The 18,949-nt window shown below is 48.6% G+C and overlaps 1 protein-coding gene across 1 annotated transcript in view; it reads left to right on the forward strand.

Annotated features, from left to right (window-relative positions):
• Cilk1 (ciliogenesis associated kinase 1) overlaps positions 1-18,949 on the forward strand; it is a 32,813-nt gene that overhangs the window by 12,501 nt on the left and 1,363 nt on the right. The window contains exons 3-13 of the mRNA XM_042671915.1: positions 1,328-1,382; positions 5,119-5,240; positions 7,062-7,141; positions 9,530-9,662; positions 10,314-10,485; positions 11,235-11,402; positions 12,263-12,559; positions 14,564-14,754; positions 14,931-15,079; positions 16,187-16,306; positions 18,791-18,913. Of these exons, the coding sequence (XP_042527849.1) occupies positions 1,328-1,382; positions 5,119-5,240; positions 7,062-7,141; positions 9,530-9,662; positions 10,314-10,485; positions 11,235-11,402; positions 12,263-12,559; positions 14,564-14,754; positions 14,931-15,079; positions 16,187-16,306; positions 18,791-18,913 (1,610 nt within the window). The remainder of the gene's footprint in view (positions 1-1,327; positions 1,383-5,118; positions 5,241-7,061; positions 7,142-9,529; positions 9,663-10,313; positions 10,486-11,234; positions 11,403-12,262; positions 12,560-14,563; positions 14,755-14,930; positions 15,080-16,186; positions 16,307-18,790; positions 18,914-18,949) is intronic.

Raw genomic sequence — 18,949 nt, forward strand, 5'->3', positions numbered from 1 at the left:
CTAAGATAGCTTTCGATGGCTTGAAGCCATTGACCATTTACTCATTTATTCATTCATTCATTCATTCACTCATTTGTTTGTCTTTTTTTTTTTTTTTTTTGGTTGGTTGTGGATCCTGAACTCTGGGCCTGGGCCTGGTCTCTCAGTTCTTCAGCTCAAGGCTAGTGCTCTACCACTGAGCCACCTCCCCAGCCCTTGTTTGATTGTCTTGTTGGTACTAAAGTTTGCTAACAAACACTGGACCTTGTTGGGTGAGCTTTCTGCCATCTGGCCACATGCTCAGCCAGATGGTTAATTTTTAATAGCTGTTAGTTTTAGGATCAAGGCCCACATTTTAGATGTGACCTACACATTGCTGCATCCTTTGAACCCTGCTTGCTTCCTTCAGTCTTGTCTCCTGTCACAGGTGTTTGCTTTATTCTCTGGCCTCTTAGCTTCTGAACCTCACCAGAGACCTTCTGCCCACATCTTCCCTGTGATAGCCTCTACCTCTCCTGCCCGGCTCAGTTCTACTGCACCTTCAGATCTGGGTTGAAACTCGTCTCCATTAGAGTGTTAGAAATACCTCTTCATCTTCCCAAAGCGTGGGGTACATTAGGTTCCTCCGTGCCTGTTGTAGCACTGGCATCTTTTCCACTTTCCTTCTATAATGTTCATTCCACGAGGGACATTCTTTCTCATCTTTTGACTTCGTGTCCTATGTGCCCACCACACAGGAGGGCTAAGCAATATTTGGAGCATGATCACAGGAACGGAGCTCTCAAGCAGGAGTGTCAGAGTGAGCCGAGGAGACAGAGGTTAGGGTGTGTCCGGAACCAGCATGGAGGCCCGGGAGAGTCAGCAATCACCTGTGGCCAAGTCCTCATCTGTGGAGACCGAGAGCTTTCACGTATCATCGCATAGGCGTTATCTTCCGATTCCCCTGTTACTTAAACGTACGAGTGTCATGCTTGTCTCGTGGGCTATATACAAACAGATTGTAGGCGCTGTTGGCACTAGGACCATGCTTTGCTCTCTCCTGAGCAAGGGAGTCCAGGACAGTGCCACTCCAAAGAGTAGCAAGTACCACAGGTGGCTTAAGTTGCAATTCACTTACAATCAGGATTTAGTTCTGTTGGACCAGCGCCATTCAAATTGGTCATAAGCACATAGCTCAGTGTCTGCCATACTTGGAGGATTTACACTGACACAGGGAGTTCTACTAGGCAACTGGGAATATAGAGGTTTATTCACCCATCCAGAAGACTCTCTCAGACAAAACCTGAGGGAGAAACTTTAGCCTAATACTGGTAGTACGCATGCTGATTCTCTCTTTCTCCTCTTCTAGAATGAAAAGAAAGTTTTATTCCTGGGAAGAGTGCATGAACCTTCGGGAGGTTAAGGTATTTATTAATATACTAGGGAACACTTTATATTTGGCTGATGAAAATAGCTTCATGGGTATATTCATAGTTGAGATGGTTATTCCATGTGTATTTTTTCATAATGCTGAAATTGAAAGTGGAAGATACCTGATACGGTGTAGGTGAATTCACTGCTCATAGAAAGCTTTTTATCTTACGTCGGTTTCTTATATCTGAGTTTAAGTATATCTCAATATCGATATAAATAAGTACATTGTTAGCGAATAATTGTTGCCTATATGGTTGTGACTATTCCTGTAGAGGCATATTGATGTATGGTGTTTTTCCTAGATATATATAATGGTAGTACCTGGGGAACTTGTACTGTTCTCTGTGACGGTTTGCTCTGATGAGCATTGGGTACCACGGCTCTATACTCGACTCAGCTGCAGACTAGTCTTGGGTCCCCACACCTTCTTCTGTTCCTTCTTCTCTCCTTTCTGCCTGAGTAGACTGACTTCTTTACTTCCTTTCCTCTACGTGGGAAAAGAGACCAAGGAGTAAATCTTTTAGACTTGATGAACCAAAGAGTCACATGTAGGCTGTTTCATGGGTAAATATATAACAATAGTAAAAAAAAAAACAAAAAAACAAATTGCCACAGTATTTAAATTTAGGAAATATAAAACATAATAATAATTTTGTGTGTAACTTTTTTTATATTACAAGTTTTCCAGTGAAAACAGTGACACCTCTTGAGGGGGTAGGACACAGATACCACGTGAACTTGCATTCAGGTTCAGAGCTAGTGCCCTCCTCAGGCTGATCGCTTCTCTGCAAAAACTTCTTACCTTACGGACCATACAATAGTGGTCTGGATTTTAGGTGCGGTACTGGATTTCACCTGTGGTTCAGTGTGACAACGTCTTGCCTAAACTAAAGAAGCTCTGAGAGATCCAGAAATACAGGATGATCCAAAAGTGTGTTTTGTTTTGTTTTGTTTTTTGTCGTTGTTTCTGCTTTTTTTGTGGCATAAGTAATGGAAAATGTTCTTGGCTTGTATGTAAAAAGAATTCTTGACTTCACTTGACTTCTTACTTTATATTTTTTTGTGCTGGTCCTAGGGCTTATCTTCAGGGTCCAGGTATTGTCCCTCAACGCCTTTACTCCAGGCTGGCTCTCTAGCACTTGAGCCACAGCTCTACTTCCAGCATTTTGGTGTTTCATCAGAGATAAGAATCTCATGGACTTTCCAGTCCATGCTGGCTTCAAACCATGAGCCTCAGATCTCAGCCTTCTAAGTAGCTGAGATTACAGTCAGGAACCACTGGCATCTGTCTGACATTATTGTTTTAAGTAGTGCTGTGCAATTCCAGACATCATCATGAGAGCAGGGTGCCTGAGCCTGTATCCTGTCCTGCCTGCTGTCTCTCTGCTTTTTTAAAAAAATTGTTCTTAAATTCTCCAATTTAACATATCAGTTTATGAGTACAGTAAATACTGACCGTCTCCCCCATCTCCTCAAGCTACCATTCCCTCAGTGTACCTAGTTCATTTTCCTTTATTTGAAGCCACCTTAACTTCTGATATCTTAAGATGGTTGCTCTAGTAACTTTCCCTCTTTGCCTTATCTTTAATCTCTTGCTTTCTACTGCCTTCTTCTTCTCTTTGAATGTGTTCATCATTCTCCTTTTCTCAGAATAGTGTTCACTTTCTCTACTCTTTCTCCATCTCCCACTTGCTTCTCTTGACCTTGTCTTTTTTTTTTTTTACCTTGTTTTTTATAACCCTCTCATCCATGCCACGTCCCTGCATGCCAAATCAAATCAGCCATTCTCCTCCGTATTTCCACTGAAGCGAACATTTTCCAAAGGAACTCGGTAGGAATACACCCTGTGTTACATGGATGTTTGCCCAGTATACATACCCTGTATGACTCCCATACATGCACTGTGTCCTGCATCATGCGAATACCTGCACCAACTGTGCCCTGCATGACAGTTTGTCCTCAGCTCCCCTCTCCAGCAGAGGATTCCCTGGTAAGCCCCTTTCAGAGCCAAACTGGGGTAAATCTTGCTCTCAGTGGCTTAGACCTAGTGTCTGCGTTCCCCTCCTTCCACACCTTACCTCGAACAAACTTCTTTCCCATTACCTCTTCCTCCCCTAGCTTCTTGGTACACTGACCACTTGGTGCTCACAGATGACTCCACCCTGAAGTATCCCCGATGTTGCTTGTTTCTGTCTTGCCTTTGGTATGCCATCTGATCTTCCTGGTTCTGGTGCAGGCATTTTGAATTCGTTGTCCTGTGCTCTTGGTTGGTTTGTTTCTTCTTAAGAGCAGACAGTATCTTGTGCCCAGGATGTCCTTGGAACCTAGTAAGTCGCAGGTTGTTGATCAGTCTTGGAGGAGGGCACCGTTCAGAATATTATCCTGGGCTTTCATCCGTGTCCACTGACCCCCTGGGTCACACTGGTGTCCTCCAGTGCACTGCTCCAGTACAAGTTACTTGTCTCCCACCCTCCTTTGGAACCTTCAAGATGGTTCGTTTAGGAAATATATCTCTGGAAGATGTCCCTTCCCATTTAGGTGCCAATTTTAACATTTCCATCCTTAAACATTTTGTGTTCAGAAAGCAATGTCCTTTGTAACAAAATTCAAAGTTGAGAAGGCTTTACAGTTCACAATGGCTGGACTCCCAGCTTGATGAGAAAAAGGCTTTTGGAAGTACAGGGTTCACTCTCCTAGCTTTCATGACCCTTGGCTCTCTCGGGGACTGGCTATCAAGTCCTCATTGGCCTGTGAACAAGCCGCAGCCATTGCTTCCTCCTATTCCACCCAGCTTATCACCCAATGCACAGCTTTATACCTGAACAGGACTCCTGTTCCCGAAGACAGGGGTGTTTCCTGTCACCCAGTGCACAGCTTTATACCTGAACAGGTCTCCTGTTCCCGAAGACAGGGGTGTTTCCTGTCACCCAGTGCACAGCTTTATATCTGAACAAGACTCCTGTTCCCGAAGACAGGGGTGTTTCCTCACCTTTGGCAGGTTGATGATTGAGTGACACACGCAGGAAGTGGGCCCACTGCCCGAGCCACTCTGCAGTTATGCAAGTGAGTCACCAAAGGTCCTGAACCACCTCTGGTTTCTGGTCTGTCTCCTGATATCTTTGCCTTTGTGATCCTTACAAGCAAAAAGAAATCTCTCATTTCTCAGTAGGGTCTTTCTAATCCTATATCTCCTCTCCTCCTGGGTGATTTAAACTCTCCTAAACACCGGGTGTGACACAGGTCAAGAGAACCATGTGATTGATTAGTCTGCTGGCTAATTTGAGCAATTTCCTGTTCAGAGCATCTGAACCTTGTTAGCTGGTGATGTCAGCCAGAAGTAGCTTCATACATCAGTACTAGAAAGTTCAGGGGCTTGGTTTCCTTCTGGCTACTTCCAGCTGAACTCCAAGATCTGGAGGCTGTGCCTCAAATATCCCCGTCCTGTACCTGCTGCTGGGTGCACCCGGAGCTCTCGTTGGTAGTCAAATGCTTGCTTTCCTGTTCAGCTCATCGGAGTTGTTTTTCTAGATAAAGCTACTGTTGATTAGAGAGAAATACTGTTTGTTACAGTGTCCATAAAATATAATGGGTGGCATGCCAGCCCTTCTAAAATAAGATACTTCTTCTCAGCTATGATTAGAATCACTCTTGTTGCCTACAGATTTTCTCTAATTCTGTTTTATTATTATTATTTTTTGGCTTTCTTTTTCTTTCTTGCCTTTCCAGTCTTTAAAGAAGCTCAACCACGCCAATGTGGTAAAGTTAAAAGAGGTCATCAGGGAGAACGACCACCTTTATTTCATCTTTGAGTACATGAAGGAAAACCTTTACCAGCTCATTAAAGAAAGGTACGGGCTCACCATCACGGTCGTAGAAGCAAACATTTGCACAGCAGATGTGTGCTCTGCTTATTGTCTCTGGATTCTTTTTCTGGTCCCTTTGTGGTCCTGCAGCTGGGCTGAGAGTGGACACTGGGTGAGCACCTGACACCCACTCCTGCTAGGGAACCCCAAAATAGCTCCCAAGGCAGTGGTTTTACAGTCACTCACCCAAAGAAGCACCAAGACAGAAGAGACCCTGCCCTTCTCCATTCCCACAAGATGGGTGTGGGGGGGTAGCAGAGCGACCCTGCCAGGGGTGTTCACAGCTTCATTCTAGGCTTATTGTAGCTCCTTGCTCCTGAAGTATCTGGGGCAGGGAGGCTCATAGGAAACTTCCCCTGCTATGGTAATTTTGAACTTTGAAAACAAACCATTTGCAAGTGGGACACTGGTGGCTCACACCTGAAATCCTAGCTACTCAGCTGATATCTGAGGGTTATGATTGGAAGCCAGCTTAGCCAGGAAAAGTCCATGAGACTCTGACCTCCAATTAACCACCAGAAAACTGGAAGTAATGCTTTGGCTTAAGGTGATAGAGAACTAACCTTGAGCGCAAAAGCTTAGGGACAGCACCCTGGCCCTAAGTTCAAGCTCCATGACCAACAAAAGAAACCATCTGTCCAAGATGCATTGCAGTGCCTAGTATCTGTGGCTCACGCCTGTAATCCTAGCTACTCAGGAGGCTGAGATTTGAGGATTGCGGTTCAAAGACAGCCCAGGCAAGAAAGCCCATGAGACTCTTATCTCCAGTTAACCACCAGAAAACCAGAATTGGTGCTCTAGCTCAAGTGGTAGAGTACTTTCCTTGAGCTGAAGAGCTGGGGGACAGCACCCAGGCCCAGAGTTCAAACCCCACATCTGACAAGAAAAAAAATGCATTGCACTTCTCATTTAGCTGGCTGAATAAAACTCCTTTGTACAGCTACTTAAGAATAATAAAAATTAAAAAACAAGAAAAGGAGCCACTCAGTCCTCCTGGACACATTTTCTTGGTGGGAAAGCAGATGCCTTGGATAGGATTTCTGGGTGAGTGGGGTGAACAAATGCCATCTGCACTGTCAGTCCCAGCATTGGTGCGCAACAGCTTGCTTAAGCAGGAGCTAAACATGAACACCTATCGTGTCTTATAAAGGCTTCATCTAAAAGACCTTGAAGACAGGCCCTTGTGGCTCACACTTGCAATCTGAGCCGGTTAGGAGGCTGAGATCTGAGGATCAAGGTTCCAAGCCTGCCCCAGCAGGGCAGAAAAGTCTGCAAGATAGTGCCCACGCTCTGAGTCCAAGCCCTAGTCCAAGCCCACGCACATACACACACACACACACAAAATTTAAAAATTAATAAATAAAAAACCTTCCTCACTGAACATCTTTAAAATCACAGCTTATATCTGGAGATTTATTTGTTTGTTTACTTTTGAGGCATGTAACCCAGGTTGCCCCCAGACTTGAGATCTTCCTGCATCTATCTCCTAAGTGCTGGGAATACAGATTGTTATACCCAGCTTGATCATAGATTTTGTCAATTATGTTAGGGGAAATTTTGTTTATTATAAAAGGTTTGATCTTTTCTTTGTAATATAATTGAATATATTTGGCATTTTTCAGTTAGGTCCTCTGTATGAACAAATGATTGTTTTCCTTTGTCTTTCTTATCAAAGGATCTGGTAAAAAAAATACATATGAGCAAAATTTCCCCTTTGTTTCTTATGATGTAACCAGAAGAACACAGGAGAATCCTCGTAATACATAGACTCACATTAATAGCTTTGTTTTTCTCTTTCCTATGTAGAAATAAGCTGTTCCCGGAGTCGGCTGTAAGGAATATTATGTACCAGATACTGCAAGGCCTCGCGTTCATTCACAAACATGGTGGGTGATTTGGGGTCTTGTACTTCTGAGTAGCAGTGCGGTGTCACCACACATCAGAGTAGAAAGCTTTATTCTCTGCCATAACTAACTCCCAGAAAGGCTGAAGAATTGAGGGGTGTCAGGACAATGGACTTTGAAATACATTGTCTTTTGGAGCTTGATTTCAGGACTTTTCTTTACTTATCATGTCCTGTTTCCATTCTTCAAGCTTGTTCCTGGTAGATGTAAGATTTATTCCTGATTGTTAACTGATGTATTAATGAGAGTGAAAGTGAGAATTCTGAGACACTTGGTGTATTGTTTTACCCACTGACACCTGTTCACTGCCACTTCGCATTTTCTAAGGTTTTTGTATTTCAGTTTGTTTCACAAGAGCTTAGAAGTAGCCTAAGAAGATTTGTGCAATATGGGACCACAAAATAGATTAAAACTTCAAACTTCAAGCCAGGGGCAGGAGAATCCACAGATCCTGTGACCCTCAGCTTCTTGGGCAGCGGGAGCAGAGGGCATCTATTCCTGTCCGAGAAGAAATGGAAGTTCAGAGGGCCCCCCACAGTAAGGGTGGCGTGCGTTGTTTGGACAGCCCATTAGCACAGGCCACACTTTGCTAGAAAAAGTCTGTCCTGCAAGAGAACGGGGGAATCCAAGATGAAGAAAATGGATGATTGTATGTGCAATGGACACTAAATGTGTGGATCCCATATCCACTGATAAAGGACTGTTAGAAACGAGCGGGTTTTATTTGGTATTGACCTGACTTGGGTCAAGTGCCTCTCTGTTGTTATTCCTTTTCTCCAGTAATGGAAGGAAGGAAGGAATATATACATACATATTCGTATATATTTGTATATAAGTACATATATAATACGAATGTATAAATATATTTATTAATGTATTCCTATATATAAAAGTACACATACATTCGTGTGTGTGTGCGTGCGTGCGTGCGTGTGTGTGCGTGTGTGCGCGTGCGTGCGTGCGTGTGTGTGTGTGTGTGTGTGTGAGAAGCGGTCCACAGAGCTGACTCGTGCGTCACGCACTGTTCCTGGGAGCACACTCTCACTGTGGGTATGTTCTGCCCCGGGGAGTCACCTCCCAAGGGAGGGAAGCAGCCTGCAGGTGGTTGCTATGGCTGAATTTCACGTCTCTCAGTATTTCCCCCACGGGACAAACACATGCCTCTCCTGGGTACTGACTGAGCAGTGCCAAGGCACATGCACTTCCCAGGAATTCAGTAACCTCTGCAAATGGTCTGTCTTGTCCCCGAGCCGCCCCTGCGCACATTTGGGCCACCCCAACACTGAACGGTGGCCCATGGCGGCAGGTGCTTTGGAGGACAGTTTTTGTTCCCCCTAAGAAGTCCCCGTTTCCCATGTTCAGCTACCTTCTCTAGGTGCCTGGCTTGAGCATCCTTTACCTGTCTGTGCCTCACTGTTACTATGGGCTTTTTTGGATAAAAACACTGTAGGCTTAAATCCAGTATTGTCTGAAATCACAGTGTCTACACAGAAAGGCCTGCTCCCTAAAACTGCTTTAGTTAAGCATGCTCTGCCCATTTCCACATGTTCAGTGAGATTGTCAGGAAGAGTGTGGGGAAGGAGAAAGGGCCTCCTCGTGGCCTGTGACGTGTTTCTTGCCCAGTGGTTGGTAATAAAATAAGTGAGCACAGCAAGCTGTCTTATGTTCAGCGTAAACTGAAGGTCACTCCCTGCCTTTTGGAAGCCAGGCCATTCTGAGCTGGGTGTTTCTTATCCTAACAATGCTCTGCCTTTGCATGATCTCTTGAGTGACTCAGCCAAAGGATTTCCAGTGTCCGTCAGGGGCCCAGAGAAACATGGGGCCATTGTCACAGCCACGCGGCGCCAAGAGGGAGCATGTGCCCAGATGAGAGAGAGCCGAGTTTTAGTGTCACCTCTTCACACTTAGGTTATGTCACTAGCCTCACCAGCCCTAATTGTGTGTGTGTGTGTGTGTGTGTGTGTGTGTGTGTGTGTGTACAGGTCCTGAGGGCTTGAACTCAAGCCCTGGGTACTGGCCCTGGGCTTTTGTGCTCAAGGCTGGTGCTCTACCACTTGAGCCACACTTCCACATCTGGCTTTTTGCTGGTTAATTGGAACTTAATCTCGTGGACTTTCTTGCCCATGCTGGCTTTGGACCAGGGTCCTCATGTCTCAGCCTTTAAGTAGTTAAGGTTACAGGTGTGAGCCACAGAGCCAGGCTTGAGGTCAACTTGTGAGAAGTGTGGAGAGCCGCATGCGGTCTGAGGGATGAGTGCGCGGCTGTGGTGTCACAGCACACAGCTCTTACGCACAGCTGCTATGAGTTGAGCAGATGCGGTGATGAGGATGCTCAGAGCAAGCGTGGATTTGGGGTTCCTTGTCTCCACAGGCTTCTTCCATCGGGACCTGAAGCCTGAGAACCTCCTGTGCATGGGCCCGGAACTCGTGAAGATCGCAGACTTCGGGCTGGCTCGAGAGATCCGGTCCAGACCGCCCTACACAGACTACGTCTCTACTCGATGGTGAGTGTTCTCACCCTTACAGTGATTTGGGTATTCGCTAGAGAGACGCCATCCCAAGGAGGGCCGCAGCAGCCACCGGCACCTGAGACAGTAGGTGCGCTGGCACCACATGGGGGAAAGCCAGAGTCAAATGATCTTAAGAGGAACCCGTCATGCCTCCCCTCAGCATAAATGAGTGCTGTGCGAAGGCCTCCCCAGGATCCTGTGCCAGGAGAGTTACGCAAGAGATTCTCCACAGGCTTGTTTGAAAAACCCGTAATTGCTCCTGTCAAAACTTGGAAATGATTTATAGTTTGCCATACCTGGAGGTGAGCCTCATAGGAGTTTTACGTTGTTTCCTCTCTTCCCTTCTCTCCCCCTCTCCTTCCTCCCTCCTCTCTCCCTCCCCCTCCCTTCCTCCCTCTCTCTTTTCCTCTCTTCTCTGTCACTCTCAATCTCTCACAAGTACTACAGGAAAGACTCCTATGAGGAACTGTTTAATGGAAAGTCCTGAAGTGGGAAGCGTTGCTTCTCCACAGGAGCCGGCACGTGCCGAGTCCTGAGTCTACCTGACCAAGAGAGCGTGCTGCCCCGGGGTTCCCCGGGCTCAGCTCGTGACCGAGCTTGCCTCTGGCGGGTGAGCCGAGCTGGCAGCTGGCTTTGTCGCTTCAGGTACCGAGCGCCGGAGGTGCTGCTGAGGTCCACCAGCTACAGCTCCCCCATTGACGTGTGGGCCGTGGGGTGCATCATGGCAGAGGTGTACATGCTCAGGCCGCTCTTCCCTGGGGCCAGTGAAATCGACACAATTTTCAAGATTTGCCAAGTGTTGGGGACACCCAAGAAGGTAATGCTGTGGAGCAGAGTCCCCTGGGCCAAAGCCAGCAGCTTCCCACGGTCCCTTCCCCAGGGGCGGGGCAACACTCCCCAGCCTTGTGCCTGTTCTAGAATCCTTCTGCCTTCCAGCGTCTTCCCGCTAGCATCTCGTGGAGTCTGTGACCAGATCCATCCTCCAAAAGGATGGCTTAGTTACTGTCCTTCTCGCCTAAAAAATACTCGTTCGCTCTCCACTGCCCACCCCTCAGCTCATCCTCAGCCCCTCTTTGCATCCCTGGTTGTTTGCTGGAAGGGCCCCCACTTCTGTGTTCTGTGGGGCCTGTGTCCCCTCTGCCATGGCTGGGTGTCTCTGGTAGCCGGACCCCTCTGTTTCTCCACGGCCCTCCCTCCTCACTCCTTCCCTAATGTCCTCTCCCTCTTCAGCTGTGTTTTGTGTTATGAAGACAGTTGTCTGTATAGGTATTTTTGTGTCTTGGAACCTACTTGGCAAAATACTAATTTGGTGCTATCCCAGTCTCAAGAGATGGACTGCTCTCGATGAAGGTTGTAAGACAGGTTGGTGGGGGATTCTGGATCTTTCCTAATGTTTCTTAGATTTTATGTTCCCTGTAGTTGCTTCATGAGGACCACCCAGTGTCCCATCACCTCTGCTGCCCACTCAGGGAACACTGCCTCTTGATTATGAGCACACATAGAAGAAGACAAACCCAAGTCGTAGCAACTGGTCGAGCGAGGTTTTCCATCTTTTCCTTCTTTCAGACTGACTGGCCTGAAGGCCACCAGCTTTCAAGCGCAATGAACTTCCGCTGGCCCCAGTGCGTGCCCAGCAACTTAAAGACCCTGATCCCCAATGCCAGCAGCGAAGCCATTCAGCTCCTCAGAGACATGCTGCAGTGGGACCCCAGGAAGCGGCCGACCGCCAGTCAGGTTGTCTGCTGCGTTCTTCACGAACGCGTTTCCTCCGGGTTTTGATCTGACTCTGAATCGTTTCTGTAAATCACACAGGAAGCCTTTTATGGGTGACAGCACTGAATGCCACTCGTGGTGTGGTGTGTGATAGGAGAGCTTGAAGTTATTTGAAACCTCCTGTGTCTAATCAAAGGAGCCCAGGTCAAGCAGTGTAATTGCCTTCACTGTCAGCATAAAGTCTGAACACTCCCAGTAGCAGGGGCGGGAGTGAAAATAGATACGTGTGTCTGGTTTCAGAGACTAGTTTCAGATGTCTGCTCTGTCACTTAAGACCGTGTAGTCAGTTGTAACTCTCGCTTGGCAAAGCCAGACTCATTCAGCTGGAAGATGATGGTGAGGATTGCTGTGAGGCAGACTCATGCTAACACTGCCCTTGTCACTTTAATGCATCTTTAATTTACATTTTGTAAATGCTTTAGTATATTTATGTGATTTTTGTTTGCTTGTTTGTGTTTTGGTGCCAGTCCTGGGGCTTGAATTCAGAGCCTGGGCACTGTCCTTGAGCTTTTTTGGTCAAGGCTAGCATTATACCACTTAAGCCACAACTCTACTTCAGAGTTTTCTGGTGGTTAATTGGAGATCAGAGTCCCACAGACTTTTCTATCCAGTCTGGCTTTGAATCACGATCCTCAGATCTCAGCCTCCTGAGTAGTTAGGATTACAGTGAGTCACCAGCACCCAGCTATGTATGTGATTTTTTAAATTTTTAGCTCAATGAAGATTCCATGAAACAGATTTTCTTTTCATTTGCATCCATGAGAAAACGAACTCCCTGAAAGTCTGAGTGATTTCTGCTGGCTCGACTTTTCTCCTTCCAGGCGCTTCGCTATGCTTACTTCCAGATTGGACACCCACTGGGCACTGCCACTCAAAGACTCCAGGATTCAGGAAAGCCACAGAAGGATGTCCTGGAGAAGGCTGGGCCCTCTGCTCACATCAAGCCCGTCCCTCCTGCCCAGCCCCCGGCCAAGCCGCACGCCAGGGTCTCTTCTCGGCCACATCAAGCCAACCCGGCCCCCCAGTGCCTCGTGTACCCCTACAAAGCCGAAGCCTCCCGGACAGACCACCCGAGCCCACTGCTCTTCCCATCCCTCCACAACAAGAATCCTCCGCCAGTAAGCAGTGAGGATTTGCCAGGGGGCTGTGCTCCGTGCCCGTCTTACTTGTCCTCTGACAAATAAGATGAAATGAAGTCCTTCCCTTTTCAATCTGTGAGGTCTAATGTAATATGCTCATTGCTACCGTGGCATTGGAACTGTGAAAAGTCTCTCGGTTTGGGGTCTACGTTGTAAGTTCTAGCTTTGCTCTTGATAAGCAAGGTTCTGTTGCTGGGGCTATAGGGGGCTGGGGCGGTAGGGGGCTGGGGCGGTAGGAGGCTGGGGCGGTGAGCTGTACGCACAGGCTCTGCCGGGTGACAGCTTGGTGACCTGAGCATGTGCATGGCTTCTAACATCTTCACGCTCTTGTCCATGAAGCAAGGCTGCTAACAGCATCTACCTGGGGCAGGTGTTCCACTTAATATCTGACAGCACATTAGTGTCTGTACACAATGAGAACTCACTAACAGCCAGGTAGCAGCGGCTCGTACCTGTCATCCTAACTATTCCGAAGGCTGAGATCTGAGGATCATGGTTGGAAGCCAGCCTGGGCAGGAAAGTCTGAGACTCTTCAATGAAGCACAAACAAGGCTGCCACTGGAGCTGTGTCTCAAGTGGTAGATCACTAGCCTTGAGTATAAAAGCTCAGAGACAGTGCCCAGGCCCTGAGTTCAAGCCCCAGGATTGACACACATACACAAAAAAGAAGAAAACCAACTCAGTAAGTGTTCGTCATTGATATTATGAGTCCCTGCGGGAACTTACCTTGCCTATAAAAGGAAGGTCATGATGCACGTTTTGGCCTCTGGACAGTACTGGAGCTCCCGTGTGGTGCTGAGAGATGTGCTGAAACCATCGGGAGCCCGCAGACGCTTGCCAGCTTTCACGCCAGTACTGCTTCACCTCAGGTTGTCGCTGTGGACTTTTAGTGGAGCCCAAGTCTGTTTTCTCCACCTGATTTCCAAGTGTTAGATTCAGTAGAAAGGTAACATGAGAGGGAACGGTAGTTATCACCAGCTTTTTTTTTGTCGGTCATGGGGCTTGAACTCCGGGCTTGGGCCCTATCCCTGCACCCTTCAGCTCAAGCCAAGTGCTCTACCGCTTGAGCCACAGCGCCACTTCAAGTTTTCTAGTGGTTTATTGGAGATAAGAGTCTCATGGACTATCCTGCCTGAACTGGCTTTGAACCACAATCCTCAGATCTCAGCCTCCTGAGTAGTTAGGATTATAGGCGTGAGCCACCAGCACCCAGCTGTCACCAGATTTTTTTTTTGTTTTTTTTTGGGTCCGGTTGTGGGGCCTGAACTCTGGGCCTGGGCGCTGTCCCTCAGCTCTTTCAACTCAAGCCTAGCACTCTACCACTTGAGCCACAGCACCACTTCCAGCTTTTTTCTTTTTGCTTATGTGGTGCTGAGGAATCGAACCCAGGGCCTCATGCATGCAAGGCAAGCGCTCTACCACTGAGCCAACTTCCCAGCCCATGTCACCAGTTTTTTAATGCTGTCAAAGCCCAGTGCTCTAACCCTTTTATACAAGAGGTACCTCTCCTCTCAGCTCGTCTTACTGGAGGTATACCGGGACTGTACGGGGCCTGCCAGCACTCGAGGTGCTGGTATCTTTGGGCACGTTACACCACTCACAGTTTTGGGGTGGCATGGTTTGGAGATTTCCCATTGTAGCGAATTCTGTAAGTTCAGCGTTCATTCGCAGGTGCGTTGAGCAGCCAAAGGAAGCATTAGGTGCATTGGTGTTTGTAAAAGAGCAAGAGGGCTGACCCCTTGGCCGTGAGCTCTTGTGCCTCTGTTGTCGCTGTGGAAATCCTGTGCTTGCTCACGGATGGAGCTGGGGGGAGAGAGAGCGAGAGATAGGTGAGATGGAAGACCTGGGGTGGTGGTCCTCAAGGACCCTTCAAGGAAGCAGCGCTTCTTATTATAACAAAGGGAGTCGGGGTAGGAGCCACCATGCACGACTCCAGTAACGCCACACAGTGCTCCCCTCTCCCCCCTCTGCTCCTCCACATAGAAAGTCCTAGCGGGCCCGGAGCACAGGAGCGAGGAGATCAAGCCAAAGAGCCGGAGGCGGTGGGGGCTCATTTCCAGGTCGACGAAGGGTTCCGATGAGTGGGCTGACTTGGACAGCCTGGATTTCACTTCACCCCTCACCAGGACTGACCAGAGAAGCAAGAAGAGGCAAAGCGATGAGACTCTCTGCAGGTGCGCGTGAGGGTCACGCTGGGGCCTGCGGAGTCTCCGGGTCTGTCCCAGTGTGCGCTGGCTCTCGCTCGCGCTCTCTCTCTCTGTCTGTCTGTCTCTCTCTCTCTCTCTCTCTCTCTCTCTCTCTCTCTCTGTGTGTGTGTCCTGCCCACTTAGACCATGTTCTCTTGACACAGATTTGAGAGTGTTCTGGACCTGAAGCCCTCTGAGCCTGTGGGTACCGGCAGTAGCGCCCCCACCCAGCCTTCACATCCCAGGAGAGACACGCCCACCCTGAGGTCCGCAGCCAAGCTACACTACTTGAAGCACTCTCGGTACCTGCCCGGTGAGGAAATGACTTGCCTCTGCTCTGACTGCTGTGCAGAATTTCCTGTGATCTCATATCCAAATGTCTTACAAAGCCACAAAAATGTCTCCTGCTCTGTCTCTCTCCTGTTTCTATGCTCTGGGCACACTGGCTGTTTCGAGAACCACGTACATGTGTTTATGGAAGCCTGGGTGTCTGTGTTGATCTTACGCAGTCATCTGGGATAAGACATGAGGTGTAGGAAACTGAGTTAGGCCTCCATGGAGGATTGAACAGCAACTCCTTTCCCCCCCACCCCACCCCCTCCCCCATCCCCCATCCAATGACAGCAGGTCTAGGAGAAATTGCGTTCTCTGGGCAGCGCTGTGGGGGACATAAGCGTCGGCGCCATCTGGTGGTGCCCAGGCCTCGCTGCAGAGTCTGCCTCAAGCCTGCAGTGTTAGCCAAGTCCTGCACGGCCGGTCTGTGCTGAGCACCTGCCACATGCCATACACCAGAGTGGGCAGGTGAGCAGATGGCCAGTGGGGGTCTGGGGGGTGCGGCCCCGCCACTCACCAGCCCGCTGGCCCCAGGACAAAGCGCTCGGCACAACGGCTACCTAGTGTGGAGAGAGACAAGCTGTGTCGGGGGGGGGGGGGGTGACAGAGGCCAGGGACGGCCTCGCAGAGCAAACAGGTCTTAGCTGGGGGTGGAGGGGGGGATGGAGAGGGTGGGCAGCGGAGCGGGTGGAGGGGAGGAGGGAGAGGGTGGGCAGCGGAGCAGGATGGAGGGGAGGAGGGAGCGGGGTGGGCAGCAGAGCGGGTGGAGGGAGAGGGCAGCCCAGGCTCGCGGTGGCCGTGGAAGCTCTTGGCCTTCGTTTGAGAGCCTTCGAGAGCTCCCGACTTCAGTCTCTGTGTGCTCGGCTTGGTTTGGAGTCCATGTGTAAGCATCGTGCAGTAGTTTTTGGTCTGCACCTGGCTTATTCCCCTTATAATTTCCTTCCATCTTGCCCATTCTGCGGTGAATGGCGGGATTTTGATCTTGTCTCTTTTTAGGTTTGAATAATATTCCATTGTGTATATGTACCACAGTTCCTTTATCCATGCTTCGTATGTTCCATTTCAAATTCCTTTCTTCTCTATTTAGGAATCAACATAAGAAATGGCATACTCCCGAATCCAGGCAAGGACTTTATCCCGTCCAACCCATGGTCCAGTTCTGGCAAGTCTTCGGGGTCAGTGTCAGTAATCAGCAAAATAAACTCAGGTGAGTAACAACTGTTAACTCCCCTAAGTGACAAAAGGCACGTTTTCTGGCGGTGGCAAGGTAGGCGTTTCTAGTGTGAAGACATGCAGGGCTCTCCGGCCGTCTTGGCCGCAGGTCCTGAGCCGGGCTCTGGTTAAGACGGAGGTGGTGCGGAATCTTCCTTGGCTGAAGGGAAAAGCAGAATTGACTTTCCAGACTTGCCACACCCCCCTCCTTGCTGCTGCTATCCATCGGACCAGCCAGCCTCAGGCAGGTGTCCGAGTCCTTCTGATTGGAAGGTGGATGCTTGTAAGCCCTTCTCTCCTTCTCTGTCAAAGTTCTCTAGGCTCAGTGACCCCATTCTCAGTACACCTGTTTCTGCGTCCTGTCCCCCTCCATGAGGCAGCCCTACTGTGTGCCGCTTCCCCCCACAGGCAGCCCTACTGTGTGCCGCTTCCCCCCACAGGCAGCCCTATTGTGTGCCGCTTCCCCACACAGGCAGCCCTACTGTGTGCCGCTTCCCCCCACAGGCAGCCCTACTGTGTGCCGCTTCCCCCCACAGGCAGCCCTACTGTGTGCCGCTTCCCCCCCACAGGCAGCCCTACTGTGTGCCGCTTCCCCCCCCCACAGGCAGCCCTACTGTGTGCCGCTTCCCCCCCACAGGCAGCCCTACTGTGTGCCGCTTCCCCCCCCACAGGCAGCCCTACTGTGTGCCGCTTCCCCCCACAGGCAGCCCTACTGTGTGCCGCTTCCCCCCACAGGCAGCCCTACTGTGTGCCGCTTCCCCCCACAGGCAGCCCTACTGTGTGCCGCTCCCCCCCCACAGGCAGCCCTACTGTGTGCTGCTTCCCCCCCACAGTGCCAAGGCAATCTTACCTTCATTGCTCCTCCCTTCATTCACTCATCACCATTTAAGAAAGACAAAAAAGAGAGAGATGATGTATCAGTGCCCATACACCCACCTCCCAGGAAGATGCCAAACATTGTGAGCCAGGCATCGTGATGCAAGGTGTTTGGAAAGTGGAGGCAGGAAGACCATGAGTTCAAGGCCAACCTGGGCTAGCTAGTGAGTCCTTCCCTCAACTTCCAACAACAAAAATAAGTCAAACTTGAAGCCTGGCCTCTAGACTTTTCCCTCCCCATCCTCCATCCCAGCCTGCTCTAGTTTTTCACTGTTGACTTTTTTTTTTTAAAGAAAAAGGAGGAAAAGAAAAGAAAAAAACAAAACCATGCCTGGCACTGGTGACTCACAGCTATAATCCTCCCTACTAAGAAGGTTGAGATCTGAGGATCGTGGTCTGACGCCAGTCTGGCCAAGAAAGTCCTTGAGAGTCTTATCACCACTGAACCAGCAAAAATAAAACAAAAGTGTGTTGTGGCTTAAGTGGTAGAGCACTGGCCTTGAGCACACAAGTTGAGAGACAGCACTTGGGTCCTGAGTTCAAGCCCCAGGACTGACATAAATAAATAAGTGAAAATGTCATACTGAATTAAAACTCCTTTGTACAACTATTTAAAGATAGTAAAAAATAAATTTAATTTTTAAAATGTGTGAAATTCATAGCCTGGTTTTGCATTATTTAAAGTTTATAGAAACATGATCCTAGGTTGTGATCTCATTTTAATGAATATGTAGCAGTTGTATTTATATGTATCATAGGGTATATGACATACATATATATATAAACCTATTATACATGACATATATTCTATAGTATCTATATATATTACATATACATATGTATTATATACTAAACCATATAAAGCTGTAGTATATTATTTATGTTAGCCCATTCTTCATTTTTTTCTTTTTTTTTTGTTGGTCGTGGGGCTTGAACTCAGGGCCTGGGCTCTGTCAAGACCAGTGCTCTACCACCTTGAGCCATATCCCCACTTCCGGTTTTCTGGTGGTTCATTGGAGATAAGAGTCTCACAGACTTTCCTGCTGGGCTGGCTTTGAACCGTGCTCCTCAGATCTCAGCCTCCTGAGTAGCTGGGATGACAGCGTGAGCCACCAGCGCCTGGCTTACTTCCCTTTTTCTTTCTCTCTCTTTTTTTTTTTTTCCTAAAGATTGAACCCAAGGCCTTTTGCATTCTAGACCAGTGCTGTACCATTCAGCCCCTTGAAACTGGGGCTTGAACTCAGGGCTCAGCACCCACAACTTGGCACCATACTTCTTGAGCCAGGTCTGCAGACAGACTAAATGGCGATGGAGTGTGTGGGTTTCTGCCCAGGCTTGTGTCGAATCTTGGTCCTCTGGTCTCAGTCTCCGGAGTCGCTGGGTTACAGTCAGGAACCCTGGCTTTGCCCCTTCCTGTTTTTCTGATGGTGTGGTATGGTGGAATGCTCTACTCAGATTCCACATTTTCATCCGAATTCATGTGTTTCGTCCTATAAAAGTAAAAAGTTCGTTTTGTTCGGCACTGCTGTGCTTTATGAATCTCCTGATATCATGTGAATGTGTCTTGGTAACAATAAACTTGTGGATTTTTTTTGTAAATCAGTTGGTTCCGGCTCTACAAGTTCTAGTGGACTGACTGGAAATTACATCCCTTCCTTTTTGAAAAAAGAAATCGGTTCCGCTATGCAGAGGGTCGGCCTGGCGCCCCTTCCGGACCCTTCCCCAGGTGAGCTCTGGCTGTGGATGGGCTGCTTCAGCCGTT

This window comes from Dipodomys spectabilis, unplaced genomic scaffold (genome assembly GCF_019054845.1).
Source record: "Dipodomys spectabilis isolate Male_0828 unplaced genomic scaffold, ASM1905484v1 ptg000669l, whole genome shotgun sequence".
Lineage (NCBI taxonomy): Eukaryota > Metazoa > Chordata > Mammalia > Rodentia > Heteromyidae > Dipodomys > Dipodomys spectabilis.